The 12,651-nt window shown below is 30.9% G+C and overlaps 1 protein-coding gene across 1 annotated transcript; it reads left to right on the top strand.

Annotated features, from left to right (window-relative positions):
- The first annotated feature begins 4,437 nt into the window (after positions 1–4,437).
- On the top strand, positions 4,438–7,328 carry LOC149557913 (homeobox-leucine zipper protein HAT22-like). The gene is made up of 4 exons (XM_089832370.1): positions 4,438–5,029; positions 5,151–5,488; positions 6,362–6,441; positions 6,792–7,328. Exons 1-4 carry the CDS (start codon positions 4,867–4,869, stop codon positions 7,081–7,083), a joined length of 873 nt encoding a protein of 290 aa, XP_089688496.1. The 5' UTR covers positions 4,438–4,866; the 3' UTR covers positions 7,084–7,328.
- The last annotated feature ends 5,323 nt before the right edge of the window (positions 7,329–12,651 follow it).

Below are 12,651 nucleotides of genomic sequence, written 5' to 3'. Positions count from 1 at the left end.
ATAATTGTCAACAAAATATCAATAAAATTATTGCCATCTAGACTTTCATCTATTAAAAAATATAAACATACTAATGCATTTATTAATCATCATTAATATTAAAAATAACATTTTATGATTTCATTATACACATTTTTCTACCATAAAATCTTTAACGAATCATTGATACATCTAAAATATTAGTAAATCAACGTCCAACATCCATTACAATTTTCCAATTAGATAATCAAATACCAATATTACATATAGTAATATATTCATTTATCATCTCTATTAACACTAATATTTAAACATACTTTTAATATCATAGTATTTATTTCCCCATTATCAACTCTATTAAATTAAAGAATGGTGTTGGCTCCATCTTTTTTCAACTAAGCAATTAAGCTAGAAGCATTCAAGTATACTATAAGGATTAGAAAAGTTTCACCACTATTTTCTAGCAGCTATGAAATTATCCTTCTCAATAGTACCTTCCAATATGTTCTCACATGCTTTAAATCATTTCTCAACATTTAAAAAAGTCACATGGAAACTCCTCTAACACATCATTTTAAGAGTTCCCAAAGATTTTAACCTAATCAAGCATTGGTACCAAAACTACGGAATTTAGGGCGGCTATCAACATCATAGGTTATGGAAAATGCACAATGCAACCACTGTACGTTTAAATGTTGGTGTTGAGCTCACATGCTCAACAAGAGACACGAATTTTATGTCTTAAAGATGAAAAATAAAGCAAACCAACCAACAATTCCACTTTACACTTCCCTCCTTCCTTCCATTTGCCTCCTCATTTGGTAGGAAATAAGATCTCATGATTAAGAACATATAGGGACATAATGTGATTTTACCATTTAGATTGGTTGTGACATCACAATTGATAATGAGATGAGAGACAAGATAGGCATGATTAAAAGGATATTGATCAAATTTTAGATGTATCATATTTACCTCTTTAAATAAAATTTTATTCTAAATATTTCATTTCAGATTTATGTGATTTTGTTGATTTCTTTATGTATTAGTATTACAACAAATGATTAAATTAACTTTATTTTAAGTAAAATTATAATAATGATATTATTATTATTAAAGAATATCTTAATTTAAATTTCAAATTATAATCTTTAATCTATTATATGTTTTTTTCATTTTTATTTTTTATATCTTTGTTAGTCAAGTTAAAAATCAATGACGTCTATAGTTATTAAATTTGAATTTATCTTTACTAGTAAAATTAAAATTGATGGATGATGACATTTACACATGTGATGACATTTTAACTTATCTTTATTAGTCAAACTTGTATAATCACCTATAGAAATGAGATTGTAAGTCCTATTTAAATCCCCACATATAGTTCTCCTTAATTATACAACATGTTCTAACATATTTTAGACAAGTTGCCATCACTAAAATTTATTAACTCTAATATCTACTTATCATGTGAAGATAAAGATAATATCAATTCATATGTGTAAGCAATAGAATCTCATTAGAAAAAAAAATCAAATGTGTAAAAATTGACCATACACAAATTAATAATTTAGAAGAGTTAAAATTTAATAGATTGAAATATTTTAGTGAAAGTAAATTGGGAAGATTTGTGTGTGCAACTTGAAAATTGATGATGAGTTCTAGATGGTAATGGTGTGCATGATCAATTTGTCAATGCCCAAAATGATTCTCTTGAACTTTTTTATTTCTCAAAAATAGATTAGAGACATAATTTTAATATATCAAATCAAAGCTATTAAGGATCAAGTCCATGACACATAATTAATTAGAAGTCTTAGCTTTGAAATATTTACTTAGTTAATATTATAACTATTATTTTTTAACCTTCTTTAGAAACATTAAGTTGTAATGTAAAATCAAAATATAGTTAAAATAATAATATTCTGAACTAACAAAATACACAGACTAACACATACAGATATATGTATATACAATCATATATTAATATATCTCTATAGATGGATATATACACATACACATACACATACACATACACATACACATACAGATACACATACACATGCATATACACACATGCATATGTATGTGTGTGTGTGTGTGTGTACATAAATTTCATGATAATCTCCCTTATTTTATAAGTTGCAAACATAACTTCAACCTAGATCCTTGAATTTAAACATATAATTTATATCTTCATCTAAAGATATGTTATTGTCTTTGAGAAGAAAATGTAGTCACATGATGATATACTCATAACGTATAAGTTGTAGACACATCAGTGTCATCAATTCAACTTTGAGACTAAGATTTTTATCCCAATCAAAAGACCCGTAGAAAAAGTGAGACATTGTTGTAGTTAAATGGAAATGTCCCCATAAATTATAATTTTTAGACACAACTTTAACATAAGTTCAACTTTGAATCTATAATCGTTATCCTAATCCCAAATATTCATAATTAATTTTGAGGCACAATTGTAATCACATTGAAAACTCCCCCTAGCTTGTAAGTTTTGGATGCAACTTTAACATAAATTCAATTTCAAACTTATAACCATAACTCTAGCCTAAATACCCTCAATTATCTTTGAGATAGATAAACAATTTTAACATAAATTCAAATTTAAACCTATAATTGTTAACTTAGTTGAGATACCCAAAACTAGCTTTGAGACACAATTGTAATTGCATTACATATTCTTTACAATTGGTAAGTTGTTGACACAACTTTAACATAAATTCAAACATTGAACTAATAATTATTATCTTAATCTAGAGAGTCACAAATAGCTTTGAGACCCAATTGTAATCACATGGAAACTCCTTTAGCCTATAATTTGTAGACACAACTTTTACATAAATTTAACTTTAAATGTTTGTAACCATTATCCTAATCTAGAGACTCGCATTTAGCTAATTATTATCTTAATCTAGAGACTCACAAATAGCTTTGAGACACAACTGTAATCACATGGAAACTCCTTTGTCCTATAATTTGTAGACACAACTTTTACATAAATTTAACTTTAAATGTATGTAGCCATTATCCTAATCTAGAGACCCACAATCGTCTCGGAGATACAAATGTAATCATATGGGGAACCCCCAATAATTTGTATATGCAGCTTTAACACAAATTCAACTTTAAACCTATAATTATTCTCCTAATCTAGAGACTCGCATTTAGCTTCAAGAAATAATTGTAATCACATGACAAACTTACTAAAACTTGTAACTTGTAGGCACAACTTTAACACAAATTCAACTTTTGACCTAGAATTGTTATCTTAATCTAGAGACCGCAACTAATTTTGAAGTACAATTGTAATCACACAACGAATTCACTACCTTCACTAAATTTGTAACTCGTAGACATATTCAACTTCAACATATCCTAATCTAGGGACCCACTTTTAGCTTCAAGAAATAATTGTAATCACATGACAAACTTACTAAAACTTGTAACTTGTAGGCACAACTTTAACATAAGTTCAACTTTTGACCTAGAATTCTTATCTTAATGTAGAGACTCACAACTAATTTTGAAGTACAAATGTAATCACAAAACAAATTCATTACCTACGCTAAATTTGTAAATTGTAGACATATTCAACTTCAACATATCCTAATCTATAAAAACATACCATTGACTTATAAATATAATTGTAATCACATGATAAACTCCATATAATTTATACATCACATTCACAAATTCAATTTTGTACCTACATCCCTTATCCCTTATCCCTACATGATTCATTTTTTCTATTCTAGAATAGAAATTTATGGTTGTTTTCTTGACTTAGAAACAAGCCCAACCCAAACTGATGTAGACTGATCTATTAAACAATATGGCAGGTTCCCCACTACCCTACAACCCACGGGGGCTTAGAGAAGCCAAAAAGACTACGATTTCCTATACAAAAAGACTTTGAAATGGACATGATAGAAAATAAAAAAGCAAAAGCGTGGGCGACAAAGGAAGATAGGCAATGATTACGGGTATTTGTGTTTGTCTTCATCTAAGGCGGCAACCCAACGTGCCCACTTGTGCTAATCATAATAACATAGCAGTCAAAATCCTGACCGGACAGACCCGTGACATCTTGCCCTGAATGCGGTTGCGTGCTACAGTTGACTGGCTCGCTAGGTCATAGAAGTGGATGGATCAAAACATTTGGTACCACGCTTGGCTACCAATATAAAATCAACAACAAGATCTCCTCCACGTGGATTGGTACAACGAGGTTTTGAATTTATTATTTTGAATGTCTTCATCGTCATTGTTTATTTGTTAGTAATAATTTAAGGTCGTCCTCAGTAATAATTTAAGGTCGTCATTGATATGATTGGAGTTTGGTTATGGTCAAAAGTGGTTTCCATGGTGGGCCTGGGATCTAGTGTGACCGTTGTTGCTTCTCTCCTACAAATTCTCCATCATTTCTCATGGTGTTCTATCATTGATGGGATCTAGTTTTTTCCTTAAGTTAATGGGAGAGCTTTGTAGGTAATGAAAGTGAAGATAGATTGTTATAACTTTTTAATGTTCATGAAGCTTTAAAAATGGTAGGATTGATTAAGAACTTGATGTAGTTGTAGAGGTAGGATTGAGAAGTGGTGGAAGGGATGATGTTTGGTAATATTAAAAGGTTCTAGATTTTTCGCAGAAAATCAAGTTATAAGAAGTTACGTTTGGGTGGAATTTTGGAGGCGAAGAAAGCATAGATAGATAGATAGATAGATTTTTCAGAAGAGTTGCAAAAGATCAAGTTATAAGAAGTTCATTTGGGTAGAATTTTGGAGGTGAAGAAACATAGATAGATAGATAGAAAGATAGATTGGTTGATTTCTTAACATTGAGGAGGTTAAAGTAGTCATATTTGTCATGGGTGGGAATGAGGAAGAATGCGATACTGTGCTAGGATTGAGCAATGGTGGGAGGGATGGTGTTTCGACTCCAGTTCAGTTAGATCTGCTCCCATTGGCTCCTCTTCCTCGTCATTCTTCATCTATTTCAGAAATTTCTCCATGGGCAAAGAGTTTGTCAGGTAAGAATGATTTAATGCTATCAAATTTCCACAATCCATATGATTCATTGTTTGAAGTTTGGATTTTTTTCCAATTTGGGTTTGTGGGATTTGTCCTTATGTGTGGGTGTTTTGATTGCAGATGGGCAAAAGAATATAGATGTAAATATATTGCCTCAGGGAAATTGCTGTTCTAATCAGCATGAGGAGATCCTTAATAGCAATAGGGCGTCTTCTGCCAACAGTAGTGTGTCGTCATTTCATGTGGATTTCAATGTGATTGATGAGGAGGCCAGCTATGGCATTCGAAACAAGAGAGAGCGTTATGGTGTTGCAGAGGATTTTGAGGCAGAGAAATCATATTGTAGGGTTAGTGATGAAGAAGAAGAGGGCTCTGGTACAAGAAAGAAGCTCAGGCTTTCAAAACAACAATCTGCTATTTTGGAAGAAAGCTTCAAACAGAACAGCACTCTTAATCCTGTAAGTGTGGTTTGTATATCTTAAAAGTATTTTCATTTATGCTATCAAGGCCTTGATAATCTAGTAAGCCTTTGGGTTCCTATTTACTTTCGGTTTTAGATTGCCCAGATCCATTTCCAAAGTTAAATATTAGTACAATGGTCAAAATTTTGATAGTACTGCAATTTTAGATTGTTTTTGTAGAAGAAGAAAATGGATTGTTTTTGGATTTAGATGCAATTTTATGATCTATCAATAAGAAATAGACAGTAACAATTGTTTTAGCTCAAATCTTATCATTGGAAATAGATAATAAGAACTAGAGATATATTTTTCTATTTCTGTTGATAGTTCAAATTATTTATTGTCTATTTCTTAATAATGGGCCATGAAATTTGATTCAGAATATGATGTAAAAATTTGAATAATATTGCTAGAAGTAACTTAGTTTATGAATCAGTTTTCAACTATATACAGATAGAAATAATATGCAGACTATTTGACAGAATGTAATCTAAAAATGTTATTAAAAAGGCCCGTTCAAACCCTAAAAAGAGGTTTGAACTCATTTAAACTCATTTTCACGACGTTGTTTATGTACATTAGGTTTGTCCACAAAATGTTAAAGAACATTAGGTTTTCACAGTACAAAACTAAATAAACAACTTCTGGGAAAAACTGTGAACGCTTTAACTGATCTGTTGATTTAGAAAGCAGGATTTTACAGTGTAATTCATCTAAATTAGTCCTTAATTTAGTTTTGAGATAATGATTTCCTTTAAAAGGAAAACTTTATCCTTCTGCTTTTGGTCATAAAGTGGGGGAATGATTTTATGTTCTTATAAGTAGAAATGTACAGGGCAATATCTGATTGATTATTTATTGGGTGTTCAGAAACAAAAGCAAGCCTTGGGGAAACAACTGAATCTTCGTCCTAGACAAGTTGAAGTGTGGTTCCAAAATAGAAGGGCAAGGTAATAATCACCCTGACCCACATTCCTTTTTCCATGCTGCCAATTGATTTAATACCAATTTGAACATTATATGTAATTTTTTTCTCAATATATTAGATTATATTTTACCATTAGTTGTCAATATAGAATAGTTATCTATGGATGAATTGTGGGCTATAATCTGAATGATCTAAAATGTTAATATAAACCTTTTTTTGGTTAATATATTCATGGCTCATTATGTTGATTTACTAATTAGGAAAAGAGAAATAATATATAATAGAGTATGAACTGAGATGTTGATTAAGGAGAAATTTTGCTACATAATCAAATTCAAAATCATTATTGAAGATATTTTTTGAATTTTGTAGAAGCAAGCTCAAGCAAACTGAAGTGGATTGCGAATTCCTAAGGAAATGCTACGAGTCATTAACAGAAGAAAACAGAAGATTGCAGGAAGAGTTAGCACAACTGAGATCTGCGAGACTTGTATCACCTTCATCTCCATCTCCATCTCCATTATACCTTCCAATGCATGCAACAACTCTAACAATGTGTCCTTCCTGTCAAAGAGTTCTAAACTCTGATAACACAAGGCCTTTCACTCCTCTCCAAAATCCACGCCGCTATACTTCTTACAAACATCCTTCAGTAGCGTGTTAACTATTTAGTTGTTCAATATAATAGATTGTGGAAATCTGATACCACTAATATATAGTTATCAATTCAGAATTTTGAATACCTGTACCAAGAACACTTAGAATTTATAAAGTTGTTGTTACACTAATGAATGTTGAATCTAAGTAAGATATTAATGGGATGATATTGGATAGACCCATTTTCCTAATTTCTGTATAATTGTATAAAAGCATATTTATATGTAAATTCAGTCAATGAATTTTCTCAAACTTCTCTGTGTTGAATTTTTTCTTTATGCTTTCTGTCTTTATTCTGATGATAAATCATAGAATGTAATCTAAAACATTGATGAAAATAATCATATACTAGATTTAAAAATAACATTATTTGTTTTTATATAACTTGACCATTATATATTTGTTGATGGTGAACTGTTTCATATTTTGTTTTAATGACGTGAGAGGGCAGATAATATAATATATGATTATAATTAGGAGAGCACATGATGTTGGTCGGGTTTGTCGTGGGTTGAAAGTAAAGTGCACCGACTGGCCAAAATGGGACGAATCATTTCGTGGAAAGTTTACGTGTATTAAAAAGGTGGCCCATTTAAAATCTTCTTTGATGATTTGAAGATGTGGAAAACTCTTTAGGCAGGCACGGGCTGGTTGAGTGACCATGGCCGGCACCGACCTTCCATTACTATGGGCCCTTCACAACTATCTCATTCATGGCCTACTCTTTGTTACACATTAGCGTGTTGTTATTATTACTAGCACTTGCACCTGATGGAGCAAGGGGTACGCTCATAGTCGAAAAAGTTACAAGTCTATAAGATGATTGCACACATATATTAATATAAGTGGAAACTTAACATTCAAATAAATAAATTAAACATTGTTAATTTGAAATAGTTAAATTTAATTGTTCTTCAATTCATAATATTCATCATAAAACTTTAAAAGAAATGTAGAAGAGGGAAAAAAACAAAGATACTTTAATTGCAGGAACAAATGGATTTCAAGAAGTAGAAGTTTGAATTGGTAGTACAAATGCTTTTGAAAAAAACACAATCTGCATTGCACAAGGGGCATTTTCTCACCATACGTGTACCACAACAACTTTGCTCATTAGGGAAAGAGGATATTGAAATGCATAAATGTAACCAATAAAAAAAATGACGAGTAATCTTCCTTTTCCTTGATAATTGTATATGGATTGTTTTTCATTCTTAAATATCAATCAAAGGAGATTGGTTGTCTTCTATGAAGGTTTTGTAGTGATTTAACTCTTGAACCAATATCAATTGTTGTTTTTTGAAGTGTGAATCCTTGAGATTTTTGTATGGTGAGTGTCGATGACATGGATAGTAGTATTTTTCTAAGATTGCCTAGGGGTATATGCAAGATGACATGGATAATAGAATAAAATTTTGTATATTTAATTTAATTATTATTATTTATTTTTTTACTTAAGTTCATTTGAGATAAAGATTAAAATTATAGATAATTTTTTAATTTATTTTTAAATAGTTTATAATATAAAAATTTAAATTTATTACAAATTGACAATTTTTTTAATCTAGTAAGCTATCAAATCAATTTATACATGCAGATAGATGTTTACATATGCAACTATTGGACATTTTAAGAATTGAGAAAGTAATTATATTAATATAATTTTGTTTTAAATTAAATTTAATCCATTTGAATATAAAATCTCTTTTTAAATTCTCTATCTATGTTTCCTCATTGATAGCATTTCCAATTATTGCAATAATTATAATACCTGAAAAATAATTTGATGTGCACACATTGTTTGAAGCCTGCATTTGGGCACATGTACTAAGGGCAGTTGCAAAGGATTTGTCTTTACACCTGTCCTTTGCCTTTACACCTAGCAATTGCCTTCGCATGAAAGTTTCTAAAGAATTCATGAAGTTTTATTTTCTCATAATAAACAATGGGTGGAGAATATCAAGTCTTGGGGGGCAATTCTGGCAATTTCTCTTCAATGGTGGGGAAGGGGGCCTTTTCACCCTCGTCAAAATCCATGCATCCAAGATCAACTCTAATTGTAAGATATCCAGCATCATCTTCTCCAAAGCAATCAAAGTTCTCCACTTTAATCGTCATCTTGTGAACATCCTCCTGCACAATCTCCAGTCCAAATGATTTCACTCGACACTAGCAACTGGAGAGCAAGTTTGCTTCTTTCTTCATCAGAGTTGCTTTATTTAGAAGTGTCATTCTCTTTTTGTGATTCTTTGCAACTTTTTCAGCCTTTGGTATTTAGGACTCACATGGAAGGAGCTACTAGTAGTTTATGCTTTAGTTGCCACCATTGATTTCTGGCAGCTTATTTAGTTGGTTAAGCAGTTGGTTATGCATTTGACAAATTTCTTATGTTGAGAGCAACAAGATTTGACCCACAATCCTTCCCATGGTGCCCTAGGTGGTTTCTTTGGTTTCTTGAAATTGAGTATTCTAGTTGATCTTTTCCATTCTACTCCATTATAGAGGAGACATAGATACATCAATCTGGCTGTCATTATAGATATGTAGAAATGTATAGAAGGCTCAACGTGCATATAACTAAATGCATAGAACAGAGATGGTGAATTCTCATATTCGATTCCTATGTTCTCTAATGGTCTATTATTTTTTGTATATTATATGTCTTCTCCAATTATGGTAGTCCAATGGTTGCAATATGAGAAATAGTAGATCCATTTTTTCTAGTTGATTATTCATCAACAAGGCCAAGAAGATCCGCTGTAGTACATTGTCATGCAAACTCCCCTTCGAAATTCAAGCATAACAATTCATTCTATCATATGCTTATACAATTACTATGTACACATCCAATATTTTTTACTTTTCTAAAAAAGAATCTAAGTCCAGTTGATGTAGCAGACCAGAATGTTTGAGTAGCTACACATCATTCAATCGAAAACTAGTAGGGGCATATGAGGCACTTGGATACAATTTGAGACTACAAGTCAGCAATTGTCTTTCCTCCATTATAGAGGAGATGCAAGCTAAGCTTATAGATTTGAACAATATTTCATGGTGCTTCAAATAACATTTTAGAGATTTCAAGAGATTCTAGAATTTAATTTGGATAATTTTTGGTATGGATAAATTGATTTTACCCCCAGGTAAATAGGGACCAGCTAATCAGAAATAGGAAATTAATATTTTAAAATTAATTTAAAAATAAACCATTTGAAAACCTTATCAATAAAGTCACTCTGATTATTAAAATTAATAGTGGACTGCACAACGAGACTAAAAATAAAAGAGAAACAACTTCCAAATAATTAAAAGAAGAGGGAAAGCATTAGCTATGATAATGTGCCACTAGGTATTGCATTCACCTTTCTTGTATAAAGTTGTAATTTTGTTTTTTTTTACTGGATATGTGTAATGAGACAAAGAAAAATAAAATTATAAAATAATTTATCTTTTCAATAAAATTAATTTAAATCACTTTTACTTTTTTTTTTTAAAACTTATTCCGAAACCATTTATCTCTTTAATAAAATCAATTTAATTAGCTTTTAATAAAAATAAAATAAAGTAATCATTTTATGCCTTATTGGATTAACTTAATCCTATGATTATGGATACATTGAATGCTATAATTTCTGACAACACTAATAAAACATAAAGACTCAAACTAACTAAAAAGAAATCTAATAATAATAATAATCCATACTAGTAATAATAATAATATATATTAGAGGACGATTGTTAAAAAAGTAATGTTTGATTGATGCTCTGATTGGTCTAAGTTAATATTGGTGTAAATCAATAAAGATTATAAACTAGGCATGTTGAATAGAAATGTGAAAGTATTGGGTATTCTAGGATGTGAATTTGATTAATGATATGTTGTAAAAGAGGATTTACATATAAGGATTAAGATTGGATATTGATTTTTGATTGGGGAGTTAAAATAATCGAGTCTATAAGTCTTCAAGATGGAATTATATTAGGGCCCATTTGGCAGTGGGTATATAAGTGGAATAGGCATATTTAAATTCTTAAAATTTTAAATTCTTCATTTGGATGCACCAAGTAGGAATAAAATAAGAATACATAAGAAGGTTTGATACTAATGACTGAAACAAAAAGTGTCCATTCCATCCAAGTGGATGTCGTGAACTTTCAAATTGCTTTCCAAAATAAATGACATTGCAACCTCATGAAGCAAGCTATACAAGATCCAAGTAATACAATTATCATTTCTCATGTACCACATCCTTTGAATATAACTACAAGAAAAATATAAGATCTAGGTGTATTGACAGAAAATAGTATTGGTAGGATTCATGGCCACCCAATTCTTGGTCGTATCTTTGATGAGACACTCAATATCAGTAAATGCGACATATGAAGCCATATTCCTACTACCCTGGTCATTGGCTATGATCTCAACCCTATAATGGTGCTACACGCCTACACAAGAACATGTTGCACCCAATTCTATACTGATTGGTGGGCCCTCACCTTTGCCTGCCATTTTGAATCACTCAATCAGACCAAAAGATCTAATGAACTCTAACCCTAACTATATATTGTGTCAAAACCTTCAAATATAAGCAGAGAATGAAATTCAATTCTCTGAAGCCCTTGAAGTTTTAAATTTTTCTCTAACACAAACACAATAAGACTTAGTTATCGATTTAATAACATAATAAAATGTGTAATAGTTAGCTGAAGAAAAGCACAAAGTTTAGCCATGGAATAAAATATCACCAAAAAAATTCCCCAAATTTGGCTGATACGACTACTAAATGTAAAATGCTCTACAAATTTAACAACTGTAGATAATATTACACACTATGTACAATGAGGAAGAAACCATGAAAACTCATGTAGGGTATCAAGGTCTCCCATGTGACACATTTGATACAGTCATCCAGGCTGTAGCCCAAGAATATCACAGGAAGAGATAAGCCTATGATAAGCCATCCATTGGCCTTGTCCCACTGCACAAAAAACCTACCCAGATTAGGGCTCAATGCAAACCATGAACAACATGACGGGTTTGATGAAGTGTATTTTTAATGGAGCAGGCTGAGTGACACAGACATCATAGCAACCACCTGGGCTTCAAATATTTATGGGCTATGCATTCTTGGCAAGTCTATTGATATTTTAAATGGGAAGTAGTCATTTAAAGGTGAGTTTTGCTAGGATATCACTTGATTGTCCAAGATATGATTTGATTCTAGAGAAAAAGATTTGATGGTATCAACATAATGTCATGGCACACAAAGGATTACATATAGATTGAGTAGGATCTTTAGAAACTTTCAATATTTATTGAAACAATTATTGGTTTCTGGTTTGAATGAACAAGTTTCGATTGAAATCCCCTCCATTCCAAGACAAACCCTAGAACCCTACCACACAGAATCTATCCAAATAAATAAAATGAAGATCCAAATAAATTAAATGAATTGATATGATTGGTGTTGGAGATTTAGATAAGATTTTCATTTATTGCTTGATGAGCAGTTTCCAAATACAACTATTGGTTTTACATGAATGGACAGGTTTTTTTGAAGTTCCCACCTATAAT

The sequence above is a fragment of the Cupressus sempervirens genome, chromosome 5, assembly GCF_028749045.1.
Source record: "Cupressus sempervirens isolate cs-2001-9-10 chromosome 5, ASM2874904v1, whole genome shotgun sequence".
NCBI lineage: Eukaryota > Viridiplantae > Streptophyta > Pinopsida > Cupressales > Cupressaceae > Cupressus > Cupressus sempervirens.
This window is presented reverse-complemented; position numbering and strand designations above follow the sequence as displayed.